The sequence below is a fragment of the Carettochelys insculpta genome, chromosome 25 (genome assembly GCF_033958435.1).
Source record: "Carettochelys insculpta isolate YL-2023 chromosome 25, ASM3395843v1, whole genome shotgun sequence".
In the NCBI taxonomy this organism is placed as follows: domain Eukaryota; kingdom Metazoa; phylum Chordata; order Testudines; family Carettochelyidae; genus Carettochelys; species Carettochelys insculpta.
The window spans coordinates 10439797-10462035 of NC_134161.1; the positions used below are offsets into that span (position 1 = coordinate 10439797).

General features: G+C 46.0%; 1 protein-coding gene across 1 annotated transcript; it reads left to right on the forward strand.

Moving 5' to 3' along the window:
* The first annotated feature begins 283 nt into the window (after nt 1-283).
* Nucleotides 284-22170, forward strand: B3GAT1 (beta-1,3-glucuronyltransferase 1). Its single transcript, XM_074977126.1, has 5 exons — nt 284-391; nt 4738-5246; nt 10821-11117; nt 18298-18413; nt 19103-22170. Exons 1-4 carry the CDS (start codon nt 388-390, stop codon nt 18382-18384), a joined length of 897 nt encoding a protein of 298 aa, XP_074833227.1. The 5' UTR covers nt 284-387; the 3' UTR covers nt 18385-18413; nt 19103-22170.
* Nucleotides 22171-22239: the final 69 nt, after the last annotated feature.

Consider the following 22239-nt stretch of genomic DNA (forward strand, 5'->3'; position numbering starts at 1 on the left):
CTTTGCCTACACTGAATGCCCAGGTGCCTGTCTCTCACCTGGGGGACGGCTCAGGTGCTACTCCATCTTCTTGCAAGCCAGAGCTTACTGGGTTGCTCTGAGGCACTGGAAATGCAAAGCCCTGAACACTCTGACAGCTCTTCTCCTGCCTCCCTGGAAGCTCCTGGGACTCCTTTCCAGGGAGGGCATTAGCACCAGCGTGTCCCCCTGAGGGGCTGCTGTTCCCAGAGCTGCTCTCTGCCTATTCTCCTTTGCTGTGTATTTCAGGCTTCTTTCCCCATGGGTCCCTGAAGCTTCCCCCCGGTGGCTCTGGAGACACCCAGCAAAAGCACTCCCTGCGTGGCCTCCAGCCTGTGCAACCGTTGCATCTCCGAACCTGCTTCTGCAATGGGTGGGTTGTGAGCGCTGGTAAGACCTGCGAGCCGTGTTGCCTTTGCTGCTCTCTCTGTCCTTGTTCCTTCTTGCCCATTTATTTCTGTTCTCCATGTGCTCTGCTGTTCTGTCTCTGGGGTTTTCGCTGTCAGGTAATGAGGAGCTGTGGGTCCAGTCAGTCTTGGAGATGCCGAAGAGAAGAGACATCCTGGCTATCGTGCTGATAGTTCTGCCCTGGACACTATTAATCACCGTCTGGCACCAGAGCACCATTGCTCCCCTGCTTGCAGTGCACAAGGGTGAGAGAAACTGACCAGCCCATGCCACATCCCCATGCCTCATTCCATCCCCTTCATGATGCCATGCTCATCTCCACTTGTGGCCTGTGTCCAGGAAGCAGTCTACCCTGCTCTGTTACAGGGAAAGCCCAGAATGTGGGGGGTTCTTGCTGTGCTTCAGATCTGTGGCTTTGAAGGTGGGCAGTTTATTGTTGGGGACTGGATAGCTCCTCTGGTTACAATCTATAGGGCAGAGCCTTGAAAAAAGATGTGGACACTGCCCAATGGCCGTGTACCCTACTCAGGGGAAGCCATCAATGTGTGTCTTGCTCTAGAGAGGAAAGAGGATGTCCCGGAAGATGATCCCAGCAGTTCATCCTGCAGCAGTCAATGACCCATTTTGGCAAAGTGATGCTGACATATGCAACAGAAAAGATCCTCCAGGTCCTCCAAACCAGCTGAGGAAAGGGCAGTGGGAGGCTGGGTTGTGCCTTCTAGGGTTGAGGGCCTTCGGCTGAGATGCACAGGCCTGGGGAGGAGCAGTGCTGGACTCCCTGCTCATCTCACCGTCTGGACTGGAACTGTAGGAGAGGGGCGGCATCTAAATAATCTGGCACACATATGGAATCAAATTTTGGTTGGGACTAACCAAGATCGGATGTGGGTGGATGGTTCTGAGATGGTAGCTCTCTGCTCGTTGTTTTCAGCAATGTCCCAGGAGCACAAGCAGTGTCAGGAAGATGCCACCTCACTCAATGTGTTTGCCAGTATCCCCTCTGTCTTTTCACTGGGCTCCACTATTTCCTGGGTTGGAGAGGAGCACTGGTGTATTTGTAGGGAGGCACATAAGCTCCATTTCCCCATCTCTTGCCCATGCTCTAAATTCTCTTCCCTTTACTTCTGTGTTGTCCAGGTCCCTTCTCCCCACTCTCTTTGGTGTGGCTTTGCCTTACTCTTCTCTGCCTGTAGTTGATGTGCTATTTAAATCTGTTAGCAGCTCAGAGGCTTTCTGAGTGGCTTCACCTCCTTCCTGAAATGACATGTAGGAGAAGGTGGCCTCTATGACTCAGTAGAAGTGGCTCAGGGCAACTCTGAGAGAGTTACAATCCTCTCTCAAAGAGAAGTTCAGTTGGGTGTGAGCTCACCCAATGAGCCTGGAAAAGTATAGTGCAACAAAGAGAATTCTGGAATTGAAAGGCTGGTGCGTTTGATGGTATTAAAAGTCCTGCCTTCCCATCCCTCCAGGCTCAACTCAGTGCTCTGGGAACTAGGTGACACTTCTGTGAACAAAGAACTGGGAATGGGTCCTGTTCCCAGCCCAACTTCTGGCTTACTAAGCCAACCTGGGCAAAATGTTCCTATTCTCTGTACCTCAGTTTACTCATCTATATAATGCAGATGAAAACAGTGGCCTTCCTCAGAAGAGTGTTGTCAGGATAAATTCATTTGTATTTGTAAAACAGGATTTCAAACTAAGGTCTTGATCCACAAGGGATGACTCATGATCCCATGTGTCTTGGCCAAGTTCTGCTCTAATTATATTCTGTCTCTGTGCTATCAAATAAATTTCACAGTTTATTCAGGGTGTGAATTACTTCCTGGGTCTCAGATTTTCAGATTGCTGGGCTGTGCAAAATAGATGTTGTTTATCTGAGAAAGGGTCTGATCCTGGCAGGTGCTGAACATCCTACCTGCCCATCGATTTTCACTGGAGCTGAGATTGCTTGGCTACTTTTCATATTGGATCTTAAATCACTTGTGGTGTTTTACCTGAACATTCAGATGAATGGGCAATGCAGAACAACATATAAAGATATGAAATGTTTAAGGGGGTGAGATCTGTGGTCTCTTTCTGCTCTGTATCCTTTTGTCTTCTGGTACTATCCACTATTGGTAAGGGTCACAACTCCGTATTAGACAATTACCACATGCCCTGCAGACGATGGTTGGCTTACATCTTGGACCAGAAGTGTTGATATCTGTCATTGGCTGCGTCTACACGTGCACGCTACTTCAAAGTAGCGGCAGTAACTTCGAAATAGCGCCCGTCACGTCTACACGTGTTGGGCGCTATTTCGAAGTTGAAATCGACGTTAGGCGGCGAGACGTCGAAGTCGCTAACCCCATGAGGGGATGGGAATAGCGCCCTACTTCGACGTTCAACATCGAAGTAGGGACGTGTAGACGATCCGCGTCCCGCAACATCGAAATAGCGGGGTCCTCCATGGCGGCCATCAGCTGGGGGGTTGAGAGATACTCTCTCTCCAGCCCTTGCGGGGCTCTGTGGTCACCGTGGGCAGCAGCCCTTAGCCCAGGGCTTCTGGCTGCTGCTGCTGCAGCTGGGGGTCCGTGCTGCATATACAGGGTCTGCAACTAGTTGTTGGCTCTGTGTATCTTGCACTGTTTAATGAAAGTGTGTCTGGGAGGGGCCCTTTAAGGGAGCGACTTGCTGTTGAGTCCGCCCCGTGACCCTGTCTGCAGCTGTGCCTGGCTCCCTTATTTCGATGTGTGCTACTTTGGCGTGTAGACGTTCCCTCGCTGTGCCTATTTCGATGTTGGGCTGAGCAACGTCGAAGTTGAACATCGACGTTGCCAGCCCTGGAGGATGTGTAGACGTTATTCATCGAAATAGACTATTTCGATGTCTCAACATCGAAATAAGCTATTTCGAAGTTGGGTGCACGTGTAGACGTAGCCATTAAGTTTTACCATTCCTAGCATAATTATAGATCTGATGGCAGGGCTGCAGTGCCCTGGAAATGGAAAGCAGATGAGCAGGCTTGCAAGGATTTCATTTTTATTGGCAAATGTCACTTTTCTTGTATACAAAAACAAACAAAATATTTCCATCCATAATAACTGAAACTTACAGATAACCAAAGTTAGAAAAATGCCACTTGAGCAATTATTAGAATTTAAGGATGTTTACTTTGTGTATTTTGAAATGTAATGCCAAATGTATTTTAAGCGTTTCAAAGCTTTGCTCTTGAAAATCTCAACATCTGCTGTAATTAGATAATAATCCTGACCTCCCCCCCCCACAACTATGATAATTTTTAAATAGGTAAAAATCTGAAAAAGTTTACAATAAACTTTTTTACTTTTTTCTTCTAATTTTGACTGTATCAGTTGAAATCAGTGAAGTCTATGCATGACGTTTGATCTTGACCTAGCCAGTATAGAATAAAACTCTTGGCCAGAGATTCTGAAGCATGCTGTTGGCAAGACATCTTCTTAATTGCTTTCATCTGTAATGTTCTGCAGTTATCCCTCAAGATTCCTGATCAGGACTTCGGCTGTTGCAAATAATGGACTGCTTCAAAAGACCCTAGACCCTCCCTAGAGGCATAGGTGCTGGAACTATGGGTGTGGGGTGGGGTCTGCAATGGTTTCCGTTTATTTCTAGGGTTTACAGCCTGGTTCAATGGCTCTCAGCACCTCCACTGTGAAAACTTTTTTAGCACTGCTACCTGGAGGTTCATCAGATGTCTGAATACATGCAATGTGAATAGGTGACATTTTTCATAGATCTTAGCTCAGTGCTTGGATTTAAGGAGCACTTCAAAAAGTGGGGTATAGTGTTACTCTGGCCAAATCCCAATTTAAGCCAACTCTATTCTCTTTAGTGTATTGTCTCTGCAGCTGGTTACAGTATTCTTCATTTATTGCCCTGAGCTGTTGCTATGCATTTGTGCACAGTTGCAGAGTCCAGCCCTGGCAGCAGGAAGCACTCCATGGGACAGGGAATACAAGGCACTTTCGGATGGAAGGTGCTGTATCTGTGTAAATATATCTATTACATGATTATTGCTTCCCTGGGCCCTTAAAGCTTGTTATTCTAAGCACTTTCCTCCTGTTAGCCCGGAGCTGACCAAAATCTGCCCATGTGGCTAGTTCATCAGCTGGGATCTGTCTTGTGGGTTCTTTTTCTTGCAGGAGGCCTCTGTTTTCCAGCTTGTCTCCTTTGCCCTCTGACCAAGAGGGTGACTTCTGCTGCTAGCAGGCTGCCGGCTGGCTTTGCCGAGGGAGTGGCGAGAGGAGACTCTTGGATGACTCTGTGTGCTCTTTCTCTCATACCCTTGTGCAGATGATGGTGGTGACTCCAGGCGCGATCTGGCCCCAGGCTCGGACTCCAAGGAGTACTGCCTGTCAGACCGTGACATTGTGGAGGTGGTGAGGACAGAATATGTTTACACCCGCCCACCTCCATGGTCGGACACCCTTCCCACCATCCATGTCATCACTCCTACCTACAGTCGGCCAGTGCAGAAGGCAGAACTGACGCGCTTGGCCAACACGCTCTTGCATGTGCCCAACCTGCACTGGATCCTGGTGGAGGACTCTCAGCGGCGCACGCCTCTCATCACCCGGCTGCTGCGGGACACAGGGCTGAACTACACCCACCTGAACGTGGAGACCCCCCGCAACTACAAGCTGCGGGGAGACATGAGGGACCCCCGGATCCCTCGTGGGACCATGCAGAGGAATCTTGCCCTGCGGTGGCTGAGAGAGACTTTTAACAAAAACAGCAGCCAGCCTGGGATTGTTTACTTCGCCGATGATGATAACACCTACAGCCTGGAGCTCTTCGAGGAGGTAAGATGCAGGCAGGGCCTGCTCCGCTGGGTTGCACTCCTCTCCATTGCCTCTGTCTGAGCTCCTGGGCCGCCTCATGGGTCCCAATGGGCCAAACCCAGAAGTATCCAGAACGAGATTACTATTTGCAGTGCAGAGTAACAAAGCACTTGGTGTCAGTGATGTGCTCCAGCCAGCCGGTAACAGCGTTATGCTCTTCTGAGCCCAGAGCCTGTCATTGCCATTTGGTTTAAGTAAATACACCCCTAAACCACTTCTTAGCATACCCTGGTGCCTGTGCACCAGGCAGTGAAAATGGGGCACATCTGCTAACGTCAAAGGGACTATGGGGAAGAAGTGTGGATTTCACCTTTTGTATGCAGGACAATGGATGAGGGTGCAGGGGTACTGGACATGGCTATTCATGCTGGTTGCCAAGCTCATCATTTTGTTTTCATTCAATAAATGTTTCTGATGGTCCTGCCATTCTGGATGATTTGGAGACCAGAGCTAGGCAAATAACTGATCAATTTGCTGGTGGTACCAAAAAATCAAAATTAAAACTTCATTTGGGAGCAAACTGATTATTTTTTAAAATTTTGGTGAATCAAAAAGTGGAAGAATAATTGTTTGACCCAGATATCAAACTACTTTTAATTTAAAAGAAACATTCAAGATTTCAGTTATGTTGAGCCAAAATGTTTAATTGAAAATGTAAAAGCAAGCTGTTTTTTCTTAGATATTTTGGGGAGCTGGATTTAAAACAAAATCAGTGAAACAGACTTGCCTCTGTCAAACATTTTGCTGTGCATATTTTGCCACAACATGGCATTTTAGTTTAAAAAAAAATGCCTTGTGACCCTGTTACCACTTCCTTCCAGTCAGCCCTTGGTGTCTGCTGCATTGATTTCTCTGGGAATTGTGGGTAGTGCTACATGTAGGACATTGCTCCTCTAGCAGGATCAGGCCCTTAATTTTCTTGAATGGAAGGTTCCATGGCACCATTTAGCTGTCCAGGATACAGCCATGTGCTTGGTTCCTCTATTTCCCTCTTACTGCACTTTGCTAAGCTGTAGAAGATAGCCACTAGTTACTTCTTACTTAATTAGTGCTGTCTGGAAGTGCCTCCACTGTGAAACGTTCATTGGGCCCACACACAGATGAGCTCACATGTCAGACCGGTCTGGAGGGCTGTGATATGCACTCTAATGTCGGTAAAACAGTGGCCATGCTAGAGATGGCCCACAGGGCTGGAAGATGGCTAAGTTAAGAGCACCTGTTGAATGAATTGGCTTCAGCAAACAGATAAAGAGTTTTACTGCAGTGAGATCTGGGATGAAAGGAGTTCCAAGAATGCACAAAAGGATGGATTCTTCTGCCCCTATACATGCAAGTAGTTGAGCTGAAGCCAATGGGACTATTTTCATGAATAAGGGCTCCAGGATGGGTTTGTGACTGAAATACAGGACAGGGAGCAGAAGGTTTCAATAACAGATAGGTACGTGCCCTGGGTCCAGTATGAATGGTTGCCACATTCCCATTCTGTTGGGAACAGGTTCCATTCTTTGCAACTGGACTCCCTTCCTAGACAGCTGTGTAGGAGTCCTCATACCTCACCCAGCTGCCCTGTACCAGACAATGCTTTCCCTTGCTGGGCTGCAGCATGCTCTTTTGGTCAATGACACTGAAGTTTCCACTGTGCAGAGCTCCAGCACAAGGTTTGAGTGCCCTTTACATCCTGACAAAGTCTTTTTAATAGCATCAAAGTTCTGTCTTGGCTTTGTGCTTCCCTATGATGCACAGGGGAATCTCACTCTGATCCTGTACCTATAGCATCTTTCCTATGTGGCACTCCATTTGGCTTGTACTGTCTTGCTTCAGGCATCCCTGGGCTTTCCCTCATTTCGTCAGTTTGCCCCCACCTCAGAGTATTTTATTACTTAAATTCTCTCTGCCAAGAGCCTGCTCTGCATATATCCATTGCCTCCCTCAAGATAAATAGACCCCTTCCAGTGTTCTCTGGGCAAAGCCAGGCAGTACAATGGTTGCCCTTGCAGGACATCTTGTTCAGAGCAACACTGTGTGATTGTCTCTCCAGGCGGGCCCACGTGCATGAAAAGCAGGCATTTGTCAATACTTGTTTGCTTGCTCTGTTCTGAAAAGCATAACCCTTCAGATTCTGCCACTGAGCTGACCAAAGCTAGGCTGTAGGACATGTGAGCAATGCTTGTCTGCAGGGCTGCTGATTTGCAGCAACCAGGGACAAATGGGCCCCCAGGTTTTTCTGACTCAGCTGGATGTCTTCCACCATTTCCTTCCAGAAGCAGTTTTGAAAAAGGGCTGAATTTATGCAAACCCTTTGATGATTTCTCTTTCTGGACAACTCTCTCTGCTCTGTATGTTTTGTATGTGTTTGAGAAACACCTGACCTGACCTGATCTGTGTGAATCTCCACCTGGGTCTTGCCCGGAGAAGTGCTGACCTAGTCTTGATTGGAGAACCTTGCTTTTCTCCAAGAGGCACTGCTGATCTGAACCCCGAAAGGCCCTATTTACAGTGCATTATAGTACCTAACAATGATGTCAGTTTTCCTGAAGGGTTGTGAGCATCCAGAGGAGAGCATTAAAGATGATAAAAGGGTAGACAAGCTGACTTTTATGAAGAAAGAGTTTAAAAAAAACCTGGACATGTTTACTCTGAGAAAAGTAAACTGAGGGGGGAGCCTGATAAATCTCCCCAAAAGTTAAGGGTTGCTATAAAGAGGACAGTGATTGATTGATCTTGGTGTCCACTGAAAGAAAGACAAAAAATAATGGGCTTAATCTGCAGCCTGGGAGACACAGTTAGGTATTAGGAAAAACTTGATAATTATAATGGTCGCTATGTGCCAGACAGGCTGTGGCATTCCTATAACTGAAGGTTAATGATAAGAACGGACTGGCCAAACACTTGTCGGGGATGGTCTAGGATTAGTTGGTCCTACCTGAGTGTGAGGAGCTGGCCTTGATGACTTCTTCTCGAGATTCTTGGGATTGGTGGGGGATAATGACTGAAGCCTGGGAGCTCAGAACAAAATCTGCATGGAGTGTATTGGATGGTCCCTGCTCCAGCACAATAAGCATGTTCCTGAGGAAAGGATTCTGTTTGTAGGAAGGTTCTGTATGTTTGTTCAGAACAGGCTTCCTGTCTTTGCCTCGTGTTTGGCCTAAAGTGCAGGGTTTAGTGTCCCCATGAAACTGTCTGGGCCTCTGAGGAGGCAGGATTATGTTCCCAACAATGTAGCTTTTCATGAGCCCCAGAAAACACAGGACCTTTAGGATTCTAACACTGCATTGACAAGGGCATGGGAATAACTTCACAGGGAACCAGAGATCAGTGCCTCCATCGTTCTAATCAGTGAGGGCTTCTTTCTTGCACTATGTTCCAGTCTAGTTCTAATATGCCAGGCAATGAGGCTCCCCCCACTTACTTTGAACGCTCTTAAGAAACATCTCTTCATATGCAGCCTACACTCACTGTTTTACATGTCATTTGGAACACAGCATCTCAAATTATTAGAGCTGCAGGACTTCTGTCTTTTAGTTTAAGCTATGCTACAGCTCCTCTGGAGGAAGGCAAGTTACTGCTATCTGCAAGTCTTCTGTTCCCCTTCATTGCAATCCTTGTGCACTACTTGTACAGTAACATTATCCTAGTGATGGAAGGATCATTCCCCCTACTCTATATGGAGGAAACTGAGGCACAGATGAAGGGACTTGGTGCTTAGTCACACTGTGACACAAACAGGTACTGAATCCACATCTTGAGTCTGAACCTAGAGCTTTCCTCACAGGACCCTCTGTCCTGCCTTCATGCCTCTCTGTCTTCCCCACTGTTACATGGGTATCATAAACTCCTCCTTTATGGTCATACCACAGGGTCTGATGCACATTTGCTAAAGGCTTTGGAGACCTGAGCAGAACAGTGTAGTGGGTTTTTTTTAAGTTTCACCCCTTTGCTGCTAGTTCAACCCCATGCTGAACTTTGCCCCCCCCCCTTCTCCTTGGAAGACATTTGTAGATGTGTGTAGTTCTCCTGAGTCACTGATCAAAGATGAGTTGTTGTCATGTGCCCCTGGAAGCTCATGGGGCACAAAGTATGGTAATCCTGTCAAAAGGTTTCCTGTTAAATCTCTTTTGAGTTGCATATACTGGACTCAGGTTACAGGGGCTCCTATTTCTTCCCTATTCTTGATACCTGTTTTTTTTTTAATTGTAGGTTCATTAGCAGACTCGTGTGCTGAGGTTAAGGGAGCAGGTTGGTGTCTTGACCATTTGGCAGAGATTTAATTCCTGTAGAAAAGAACTCAGTAACTGAGGTTTGTCCACAAGATTTGAGGCAGAATGCTGTTTCAATCCAGCTGTTTCATTCCTTCCTTCTCAGTTCTGTCTACAGCACCAAGTGGTACCCTAAAGAAGGCATTAAAGCCCCTTTATTCACTGACATGTCCTTGGATTCCTCTCATCTAGGGTTGACAGTTTTGGTTGGATGTATTCCTGGAGATGTCATCATATGACATAATCTTTAAAGATTTAACATTTTAATTCCTGGGAACTCCAGGACAATCCTCAAGGCCTGGCACCCCTACTCTCATCCCCGTGAAACTGACCTGCATAAGTAAGCAGCAGGAAGATAATGAATGGGGCTGCACAGTAAACATGGGTCACTGGTCCCTCTGGATAAGGGCTGCCTGTAATGCAAAAAAGGCAAGTACCTTCAACTCTTCAGATCTCTTTAACTGCAGTTAGCACTCCTGATTAGCTCTGGGAAATCCCCAAGTCTGAAGGCATGGGTCAAAAGCAGTAAATGCAGCAGAAAGAACATGCTCCTGCTAACAGTGAGCACAAGACCAGGGATAAATCACTTTACTTCAAAAACCTTCCTGTATTTGCTTGGAGTTGACTACATAGCTGGACTTCTTATCTACCGCTCCTGTCAGAATCACTTTCCTAGTACCCTGATTCCAAGTGTTATCCCATTTCCCGTCAATGATAACTCACAAAATGGAGGTGACAGTGAATGTCACTTGCTGCTAAGTCTCCTCTAAAGCTTAGTTTCCAGACACCATCTACATTAGTGGCTGTGTTGCCAATTCACCATGTAACGCTGGACAAGTATGCCTCCGTTTTCCCAACTGTAAAAGGGGACGATACTCACAGAATGACCTTTGTGAAATGTTTTGAGGATGGTGGCTGAAAATCAGATTTTAAAACTTGTATGTAACTCAGATTTGCTACTTTTTCTCCTTGCATTAAGCCTTTGCCATGCTGCACTCTCAGCGGGAGTACCTAGTGTAAGTGCTTATATACACTAGCATCTTTACCTGAGACTCTGCAAAGTACTTCATTAGCCACCTGTAGTATCAGGCTTATCCTCTTGCACAGTTGGGCAAATGGAGGCTTAAACGGCTCGAAACACCTGGTCAAGGTCACAAAGGGAGCCTGGACTGGAGCTGGGAACAGAATCCAGGATTCCTGGTTTTCACTCATACAGTATTTATATTCTCTCGCTTCTTTCCATCCACTGGCCTTTACTTTTCTCTCTCCTTACACCCAGATGCGCACCACCAGGAAGGTGTCTGTGTGGCCAGTGGCTTTTGTAGGCGGTTTGCGCTACGAGTCGCCCAAGGTGAATGCAGCAGGGAAGGTGTATGGCTGGAAGACAGTTTTCGACCCACACCGCCCATTCGCCATTGACATGGCGGGCTTTGCTGTGAACCTCAGGCTGATACTCCAGCGATCTCAGGCTTACTTCAAACTGCGAGGAGTGAAGGGTGGCTACCAAGAGAGCAGCCTTCTCCGGGAACTAGTGACCCTGAATGACCTTGAGCCGAAAGCTGCCAATTGCACTAAGGTATGGACTTTAAGGAACTGCACTCCTGCATCTATTGCTAATAATCACAATTGCAAGGAGAGGCAGAAGCTTGAAAAGAGAGCCTAGGGATTGCCATATGGGATCAGACCTGTAGTTTGTCCAGACCAGTGTCGCACCTGCCAGGGTTAGCTCAATGCTCATCTAGTCCAATATCTCATAGAACTGCTGGTGCCAGGTGTTTCAAGAAAAGACACCCCCCTCCCTCAATAATTGGGCAGTTATGAAGAAAAATATATAGTAGGGAAGTTTATCTTAACCTCAGCCCCTTAGTGCCTGGCTTCTGCTATGAAGTGTGAGAATTTATCCAACTCCCCTGCCCCTCAAAGTTTCTGCTAGCTGTGGTGACTCTAGCTGACATCCTTATTAGTTACATGAATGTCTCAATAATGTCCTCTGACAGGGAGTTCTGCAGATGAATTATGCTTTGTGAAAGAGCATTTCCTACATGAAATGTGCTGCCTTGCCGTTTCAGTCGGGGTGCTCCTTTTCATGAATAACAGCGAACGCCAAAGTAAATTTGCAGCTATACTCCTGCTTCTCAAAAGATGTTACAGGGAAAACATGGATTTTTAGAAGGGTGAGGAGGAAAATAAATAATGTTGGGGAGCAGACAGGCAGCGAGATGGGATCCAAAGTAGAGCAAAACAGGCATGAAGCAAATAATTGGCTGGGACATTAGTATCGACAGCCCATTTGCTCTGTTCATCCCCTCTGTTGCTCTGAGCAGAAGTGAATGTGTGCTGCTCTACCTAACAAGACCATTATGAGTGGAAATGTCTTAAGAGCAACGGGAGGTGAAAAGCGAGGCCTCATACTGGTGTGAATGGGGTGGAGGAGACCTGTTGTGTAGAACATACTCCAGACTCACTCCTCATTAAAAAAGTAAACAAACAGGATGTAGCAGGCAGGGGAATCCAATGTGAGGCAAAACCTTCCTTGCAAATGCTTAGAGCTGGTGCAATGGCCAATGGGCTTTTAGAAATACACACAGAAAAGTGGCCCTTGATAGGAAGGTCACTGTCAGAATAAGGCACTGTGTTGAAAACTTGGGGCAAGAGCAAGGCCATTTTCAGTGGCACGTGCTGTCAGAGACTTCATTTCCAAACAAGGGGAGATATTGTTCCATGAGTCAGACAGGATGCAACTTCTCTACCGTTGGTTAGGAACTGAAGAGGCAGCAGCAGGTGGTGCTGGTTGGGATTAGGTGCTAGCCATTTTTTGACATGGCACTGGACATACTACAGGGATGTGGTTTTGAGCTGCCTACAGGATAGCCCTGACCAACTCTCTGCACTACAGGTGTCTTGCTCTGCCTCTCTGCTTCCAGCAGCTGCTAATCAACCTGCAGCAATTATCACATAACTCATCTGTCTAGTGTGAGGTAGAGAACAAACTCAGAGACAGAGCTCGTGGAATTCGAACCAACTCCCTGTGCCACAGGTGAGGACATGACAGCACACAGATGCCTCTCTTCTTAAATACAGGAACTATGTGGTTTGTATACTCTGCATGGGCATTGCCCAGAGTGTGCTTGTAGGAGCGTTTAGCGTAGCAGTGTATGCTTGGAAACTTTCATGGGAAGGGCTCTTCTCAGACTTCTCCTGTGTGGAAGGAGGGTAATTTGAGCTGCACTGAGACTTTGCCATCACTAGTAGTTGTAGGCTTGTTCAGAATCCAGCCCAGAAAGGGGCTAGGGCACCCACGATCTGGACTTCATTCCATGCTCTGCCACAGACTTCCTATGTGACCCTCAAAAGTGAAGGGGATCATGTCAGTGGCAGCTGGGTGCCTAAATACTTTTGAGCATCTTGGCCTTGGTGTGCATGCTTCAGTTTTCCATCTGTAAAATGGTGCTTCTCTGCTTCACAGAGGGACTGAGGATAAATACATTAAAGATTGTGAATCTCTCTGATACGATGGTTTACAGGGACCAGATAGGTACATAGGCAGACAGCTGTCTTAGAGGTTCCTGGTGTGCTGCACTGATATTCATTTTTATCACTCTCATCAGACTCAAAGTGAAGAGCCTGCAAAAAGCTTATTTACTGGCTAATATATAAGTCCTGTGTTGCTTTCCTTGGCTTAATACCTGCTTAAGAGAGGGACGGATGAAAGGAAGAAGATCTGAACTGTGGGCACTGCAGGGCTTTCTAGACAAAAGGAGGCAGGCAGCACTGGAATCCCTGCCAGGAGCGGTGAATGCTGTGAGGGAAAATGAAAAGAGAGCTTTCTCCATGGAGATGGGGGTGGGGAGATGTGCCTCTGGAAGAGGCAGACTGTTGTTTTGAATGGTCTGGGTAGCAATTTATCAGTCACATTTAATTAAATATCTACAGCGGTTGCAGTTAAGTGCCCGCCTTCTACCCCTTCTCCTGTCTCTTGGGCGCATTATGTGCCAGGCTCCAATCTCAGACTACAGCTGTGAGTTTGAAACTGTTTGCATGGATGCTGCTGAAGGAAAGCCAGCCTGCTGCTTAGTGTTGGACAGGGCCATTCAGCTGCTGCTTCTAATGGACTAGAGAGGCAGAGTATTTATGGACAGAGAGCTGGTATTAGATGCCACAATTAGTGTGATCAGCCACCATCAAGGTTACAGGCTATGAAGGATGGGGTTGATGGCAGGGCAGAACAATGCTGCAGCTGTTGCAGGATTTTGTGCAAGCACTGTGGAAAGAAAGAAATCCTCTCCTTAGATAAAATGGCAAATCTATGAACCCTGATTCTCGCCCTGTATTTTTCAGGATGCAGAAAGGGGCTCCTCTCATGTTGTTACAGATGTGAAGTAGCACAAACTGGTCCCACAATCTGCTCAGGCAGGTTTATCCTCCCTTTCTGCTTGAGTTATTCCCCCCCGATGATTGGGCCACCAGCCACCTCAGCATCTCACTGGGCTGCATTTACTTGGATTAATTGAAAATATTCCTTGGGCAGGGACTATTCCATACTATCACTGCCATTGGTCACACATGGCCACATGCTCTTGCAGCTGGCACCAGATTGGCTACGCCTGACTGATTCCTTAATAATCAGGAGGAAAAGGCTTGTAGAAACCCTGCATGCTGTGATTTATCTGCAGGAAAGGAGAATTTTGGTTTTGTGAGAATGGGGACATGTTCAGATTGCAGCCATCAGCACCAGGGCCATCTCCTAGTTCACATAGGATTAAACTGGCAGAACCTGCAGTGGGGCAGCTTTTTCCAGTTTCTAGCAGGACAAACTCCTTTCATGCAGCTGGGCACTGATGGCTGACATGCAGGGCTGGGCGTTTGGCATTAATGCCCGAGCCTGGGCAAAGCATTTAGAAATTTTAGGTTTTCTTTTCCCCCCAGGACAGATGTGCTTTGCTTGAAGCTTCAACCCCTGCCCAAATTAGGGCTTCTCTGAGCCTCACTGGCTGGGGAATAGCATAAATCTTGATGCCCAAGTACCTATGGTCATGGTCACAGCTGTAACTACTGTCCAAGTTTTGCCTGGTTTGGGGAATCCCCACGCTATAACAAGCAACATACCATCTCACCCCCTTTCAGCATGGCTAGCTTTGTATGCATGAGCTGGACCCTTGCTTTTGAAGAGCAAAATGTGATTGTCTGGAAGTTTGCAGGGGGAGCATGCTTTAAAATCTAAACAAACAGCTGTGTAAATCTGATGCAGGGGTGGTTGGCTTTAAGAACACCACAAGCAGAAGAGAACTGTTTCTTGAGGTGGGCTGTCCAGGATACCAAATGTGCCCTGCGCCTTTCGCTTGAGGTTGTCACTATACTTGTGTAGAGAAGGTACAAACCGCCACCAACTAGAATTGCTCACACCAGCAACATAAGATGAAAGATGGGAGAACTGGGTCCATGGTGGTTTTCCCTTAAGTTGCACTGTTCTCCAAAAACTGAATTTGCTGGCCAAATGTACTCTGTTCGCAATTCTTTGATACAAAAGTGAACCTCCAAGAAGAATCCTATAGTTATAGGTGATGGAGGTAGGTTACTAAGTCTTTTTCTTCTCTAGGTCCTCTGATTCTTAAACTCAGTTACTGCCTGGGTTTCAATGATGCAGCCATATTTAACATGAGATGCAGCTCCTATCAGAGATATTAATGGGAGGACACCTGGGGGTTGTAAAGTACTGTTCAAAGTGCCCATTGCATTGAGACACACAAGTCTCCGCTGTTGCTTTTGAGCACAGTATGTGTGTTCACATTTCATACAAACACGAAAATGTTAGAGACATGAGCAAGTGTTACAAGGCCTGTGGAAATACTGCATTATTAATGTGGCTTATATTTGGATGTATGATCCAAACCTTCTTGGCCGTAGCAATGGAAATGCATTCGCCTGAAAGTCGGACAGCTGGCTGAGAAATGAAAATCTGTACTTGATTGTTGCTCTGTATTACGTGCTAACTCCAGCTACCACACTGAAGAGCAAGGTGTAAAGACTGAGGTAAGACTTGTACCCAGGACTGCATATTGGTTTTAGATGCCCCATACCTTGTTTTAAAAGCCTCTTGCACTCAGAGAGAAGGGGAGCTCTAATTCAGTATTTGCCTTTATGAGAAAGTGCTACAGAAATGAGCTCAAGCTCTGCATTGTTGTAACTGCAGATGGACTAGTATTTGTTTGTTTTTTGTTTTGTGTGTTAATTTACAAAAAAGTTCCATTCTCTGAGAAAGTAGCAGGGAAAGCAGGACAGGCCAGGTTCCAGATGTTGGAAGCAAATACCTCTATTGATGTTGGAGAGCTAGTCATCTCTGATGCAAATGTTGTGCCTGCTCAAACCAGAATTGAATTTGGCCTGCAGGCTTAACCGGAACACGTGAGTAATAGGGAGCCAAGCATTTAACCACCGGCAAGAGGAAAGTGCTGAGTCCTTGGGCAGCAAAGCATGCTTTTGCAGGATGAAGGAAAAGCAACTCAGCTCCCTGAGTACAAAAAGGATCATGAAAGCTTGGATTAAACATGCATTGTACTGTCATAGCAACAAGAGGGAGTCTGACTAGGTAAGAAGTACCAATGCAAACCAGGTAAGAAAACCAGGAAGCTGTAAGCTTAAAGGAGGTAACTGCTACCATACTGCTGGTGTTAGGAGTAGAGCAATAAGAAGTAACTTATTTTAGTGCTCGCAAAGAGTGTAAACCAGTTTTTAGCTCTGTCTGCCAAGGAATTTTATTAGAGTGGCTAGAAATCTTTTGAGAGAGACAATTTGCCCAAGTTAAAAAATATTTTGAATACATTTTTCACTTGTGACAGTTTTGACTGAAAGATTTTTCCTGTTACGTTTTTAGAGGAAAGCCCCAACTATCATTTTCACTTTTAGAAATTGTCAAATTGACAGTTTTCAAATTATTCACTTGGTAAAATAGTTAAAGTCTAGATTTTATACCATGCTATTGCAGTGGGAAGCAGTTTCCTACTCATGCTGTTTAGCTGGCCCCTATGAGTAGGCTCAAATTGAGTTGGAAGCTTTAACAGCAGTAGACTAGGGTTCTAAGTTGCTTGGTCTGGCAGCCACAGGCAGTAGGGCTAAATGCTTTTAAACTTAGATTAATAGGGCCTCTATAAACACACATAGCTCAGACAATAGTCTACAGTCTGAGTGCCACCCAGGCATGGGGGAGAAGTGTAGGAACAGCATTTTCTTATTTGGTAATGGCACAGTTTTGTGGCCCATGGGACTGGGCAAGTAAGGTCGTAGCATAGAGTGGTATCTCAGCCTGTAGCCATAGGGTGTGGTTGTGACTCACATAGACATACCTGAGCTAGCTTAGGCCCAAAGCAGGGAAGATGAAGCATTATGCACTAAGCCCCCTCATTCTATCCTTTTAGACTTGAGTAAGATTTGTACTGCCCCCACTGAAGCATGCACAGTTGCTGTGTCACTGGTCCAGGACCCCATCTAGCCAGCGTAGATGTACCTTCATCAGCTGTACTGGAACTAACTAAAATAGTCAGGATCCCCAGAGCGGGTTTCAGCACTACCTACGTACCATGCTGGTAATGTTGGGATGAAGTGCGCATATGCAACTGATGCTCCAGGCTATGCTGTGTCCTCTGTAGCTGAAGCTGAGAGTAAAGGCCTAATGAACAGTGTGGAACATGAGACTGATCAGTGCAAAATTTAACTTAACTCATTGGGCCCCCGTGTTCCCAAAGGATTTGATTTTCAGCAGGCTGCATGCACACCAAAACTTACAAAACAGATACAGTGCTGTATCCTGACGTCAACCCACATAAAAGCCGGTAGTCACCCAGTCTCCTGAGGATGTTTTAGAAGAAGGGGTGGTGGACCGTAGCTGTCAGTGACAGAAAGCTCCCCCAGCCAAGTGAGAGCTGTTCCCTTCCCAGCCCAGGTCCCCTTTGGCAAAGGTACCGAGACATCTGACAATCAGGCCTAGGCTTACTTCAGTGCAGTCAGTGGTGGTTTGAAATGATGCCTCAATATTTCCTTCCTGCTACACCTAGAAGTTCCAGAAAGAAGTGTACAGAGCAACAAGATGATTTTCTATTTTCAGCCCAGCTGTCTGATGTACAGTGAGTGGATGCTGCGATTGTAGTGGCCTGATATGCATCCATCAGGGCCATGCCTAGGGTGCTGCTTGTGTGTGCTAATTTAGGTAGACATACACACAGCACCTTTGATTGAATAACCATGCTCAAAACAGGAGCATAGCCAAGTGGCACAGGCAGAAGATTCAGCAAGCTGCCCAACTGCCCACCTATGGTCTTAAAACACAAGACTAGCCCACAGAGCATAATCTTATCTGAAGTGCACTGTAGAGACACCTCCTGGAGATGGAAATTACACCACCAGCTGGAGCCTGGTACAGGCGTAGGGGCAAATGTGTTTCTCTCAACTCATATAAAACTTTTGATTCCAGAGTGGTGATGAAAATCAGTACTGAAGATAAGCCTTTAGTAGAAGTAAATTGATAAACAAACATAGGGAGCAGGTTAATGACCTGAGACAGCACGTTGTGAAATGAGTAACTTTTGCCCTTCAGATTTCACTAGTCATATGCAAATGAAGCTTTAGGCAAATCTGCCTAAGGCTGTGAATGCACAGTTTTATGCTCTCGGGTACAGAGTTAAAGAGCACTATTGGTTTAATGTGTAAGACTATTTGTTAGCGTAACAGAGATGCAACTAATGACTTCTCTGGGCTTGGTTCAGATTCTAGTCTGGCACACAAGGACAGAAAAACCCGTGCTGGTGAACGAAGGAAAGAAGGGCTTCACAGACCCCAACGTGGAAATCTGATGCTGTGGGGCTGAGCGGAGATCTCACAGGTACACTCTTCCTATGTCTACACAGAGGGAGGAGAGAATTGAGTGAAAAGAACAAGCACTGGAGAAATTTTTCAAGTAAAGCACGAACATGCATGTACAGTCTCGCTGAAAGCCACGTTTGAGAGAGTAGAAAGTAAATATCACCCTCCTTCTTTACACAGAAAGGGGAAAACATAAGGCCCAGGAAATGAAAATATCTAGAACAGGAGGGTGATAGTCTGGTTAATGGAGAGGGTGGTGAAAAGAGAAAAGGAACCTATCACTAGAATGACCCTGAGAGTGTAGTCCTGAAAGAGTTTGGGGTTAGAAGGAAACTTCAGCATGAGGGTTTGTATACAAGGTAAATTAGAGTGGCTTTCTGTGCACTGAAGGACCAGGTGGCCCCTGTTATAGCACATGAGGTTGCACTAAGCCTCACTCTGGGCATTTCAGAACCTCCATGCTCCATTGGTACACAGTAACAGGGCAATATGGAGAAAGCCTGCACCATTGTTTTTGCTATATAGTGGCTGTTGTAGAGAGGACATTTTCCAGGGCCATCACATACTCCTTTTGCCAGTACCAAGTTGTATGGCAGCAGCAGTCAAAAACCCATGTTCTCAGACAGGCTTGGGCTAGTTCCAAAGGTCAGCAACTAGCTGCTGTGAGCCAGATAGGTAACACACCCACTGGTTGTCTTTCCTTTGCAGAACACTCCATCTCATAGAGCTTGCTCTCAAGCCTGCAGGCTCTTCTCTACAGCAGCCAGCCAGACACACATGCAGCTGCAAGGACCGCTCCTGACTTCCAAGTGTTTTAAACGTATCAAAAACAAGCAAGCTAGAACAAACCATACCTGCACTGCTCAGACTCTCCCGATCTTCCTCCTGGACTCTGAACAGAACCAGGCCCTCTGGAGATAGAAAAAGCACAGAAACCGTAGCACTGACCTCACCTTCATTACAAGGTGCAAAGCCCGCAGGATGCTTGGATTGGAAGGAGCATGTGCAGGGCATGATGCACTCGAGGAGGCCCACCTGGAGCTGGTTTCATGGGGTGTCACAAGGAAGAGAAGCACCACACAGTGTGTGAAACTTTGCCGGAGATGCACATACCTACCTTGAATCTGTGTGCAATGGCCTCAGCAGCTCTCTGATTGTGCAGCAGTCACCCGCCCTCTGAGACAGCACCTCTGCCCTTGATTTTGAATGTAGTTAGTCAGTATTTATTACACTGCACAAGGGCAAAAAGCAAGGCAGATAACCAACAAGTAACTCTTTCTTTAACCTCTCCCCCTTTCAGCAGCAGCTTGGAGGATTTGACATACCTCTGGGTACTGGTGTTGACTTATTTACAGCAGCCATGGCCATGCTCACTCTCCATGCAAAATGAAAAGGAGGTGCATTCAAATCCTCTCTTGTGCTAACCTGACTGGCAAGCTTTAGGTGTCAGGCTCCCTGAAGTGCATACCTACCTCAAGGAGCATTTTTTCAAACAAGAGGGGAGGGAATGGCTCAGCATTTCAGTGAATGGTGATGCAGTGTCCAAGTCCTACCCTATGTCTAATTTGCATTGTAAAGAAGGAATCGCTCAGCAACAAGCAAGCCCACTTCCATCTATGACTCCTCTTCTTTAGTAGATTTAATGATTTTCAAGATCCTCTAACTTCACCCCATTTCAAGGCCACATCATGCTACTTCTAAAAACTAGTGTCATAACATGGTACCAATGAAGTCACTGGAGCAGTCCAATGCCTGCTATGCCCTAGCTTAGCACACTAGTAAGGTTGCCTGGGGAACCATAGCTCCAATGTTGCTTCCACACCTGACTCTACAAAGGGAGGCTTGGAAAAAAAATCTGAACAAAAGCAATCTAAACGAGCCTTAACCCAAACACCTGAAACCCACAGTGCTGCAAGGCTTCTTCCTTCCTGCAGAGAAAGTTAGTTGGGTGGGGGGTTGTATTGACTGTTCTGCATAAGGTAAACAAACATCAAAGCAGCAGTCTCTGGTATCTTAGGTGATGCTTCTATGTCTGAAACTCAGATGCACAAAAGCAAGTTAATCAATTCCCATCCACCCCCTTGCCAGCCCCTTTCAAAAATTGGTTTTTGTAGATTGCTGCTTAGGTCTGGTGGGACTTCAGAATCTAATCAATGCCCCCCTTCTTTTGGAAAAGTCTGAAGCACAATTTTACATGTGAATGAAAGGACAATGTAGTCCTGTAAAGAGAGTCACTTATTTTTTTAACCCTTAACAGCATGTAAAAATTTAGAAATACATAAAATAGCTTCTGTGGGCAGAAACTGCTCATTGGACTAATGACAAATCTATATTTCCTAATATTTAAAAAAAAATGGGAATTTTTATTTTCCCTGCTGTGTTTATCAAAACAATCATTGGGGGGAAGTTACCTTCTTTAACTGAAAAAGTTCTTTTGTTTCCATTCATGGAAGCCTTGCTACATAGCTTCTGTGAAAACCTTCCTTTATATTCAATGGCTGAAATCCAAACTGGATAGCAAAGATTTTAATGCAACTGGTATCCACTTGCATTTTGGGAACAGCCATCATTAGCTAATGTCAAACAGTGGTGCTCTGCATCAAAGCAGCTTTGTTCCATTATTATACTAGCCTCCCACGTGCAGCGCTCAGTCTGTGTATCTTGAAGGGGAAACAAAGAGGTATTTTCAAAAGGGTTGCAAAGTTTTCATGATATTCAAGTTCTTTTCAACTGCCCTCCTAGCTGCATGTCTGTTTGTTTATTATAATAACCCTGCTGGATTGCAGCCTTCCATCCTCTGTAGGGAACAGCGCCTGATGAAACGCAAAGGACCAAGTCTTTAAGACAACCCTGCAAATACAAACATGCTCCACTCTCTCTGGAAAGTCAGCGGCAGGAGACTCGGCCTTTTCATCTGTTGTGGCTACCAGGGCTCAGAGCCTGGGAGAGCAAAGGCCCAGATGCTGTGGTGAGACAAGCCCTGACTGGGATGGAGGATGGAGTGTATTACAGCTGCACTGTCTGTTCTCAGTTTTAATTAAACTATATTTAATTTGTTAAATAAAATTAAATATGGTTTTTAACTGTTGAAATTCCTGTGAAATTGATTGTTACTGCCATTACCAGGCATTTAAATCTTACTCTACCTCCATGGGATTAAACTGCTCCCTCAAGTACTGACCTGACTCCTCTTTTAAGGCTACTCTAGGTCAGAGAACATGTTGGTTGCAAGAGAGATGACTGGCTCATAGACATGGCCAATTGTGCCCTGGCCACTACACCATGAGAGTTTGAGGATATTTATACCATCTTCCCTGAATATTAAGCAGAAAGCAAGTTTTCAGAGACAGCAATGGCTCTTTTCAATATCTGAAATATTGCACTGCAAGTATATGCAATATTTGACTCATCAAACACTGAACCCAAGTGGAGAGTTAAAACACTATGATCACTGTGCTTCGGTGCCAGGCTCCCTTATTCCTGTTCATTCACATCCATTTAAAAAAGCCCTAGGAAAAGTGTTGCTGGAACCCTTCCAATGGAGGTGCTGATTTGTATCCACTCTAGCTCTCCCCAGCTCAAGACAAAGGAGGGACAGTTTCTCCTTTTGAGGCTATATAAGGCTAGCTGTGCCTATGCATCTTTCCCCCGAGGTCAAGGAGGAGCTGTGCGTGGATGGGAGTTGGGCCCCTTATGGTATGGAGTATTACAGCTGGTAGTCTAAAAAAATAAGTGTGTATGGACAGGCAAGGTTTGATCCAAAGCAGTGGGCTGATTATTCTTTTCTACTTCTGAACCTGCCCTTTGAAAGGTCCATGAGCTGCTTGAGTTGGAACCCTAGTTTG

Bases quoted from the DNA above. Each gene is read 5' to 3' on its own strand.
- B3GAT1 (XM_074977126.1), top strand. The intron at 5,247-10,820 runs GTAAGATGCAGG...CCTTACACCCAG, and splicing joins GCCTGGAGCTCTTCGAGGAG to ATGCGCACCACCAGGAAGGT. The intron at 11,118-18,297 runs GTATGGACTTTA...GGCTTGGTTCAG, and splicing joins AAGCTGCCAATTGCACTAAG to ATTCTAGTCTGGCACACAAG.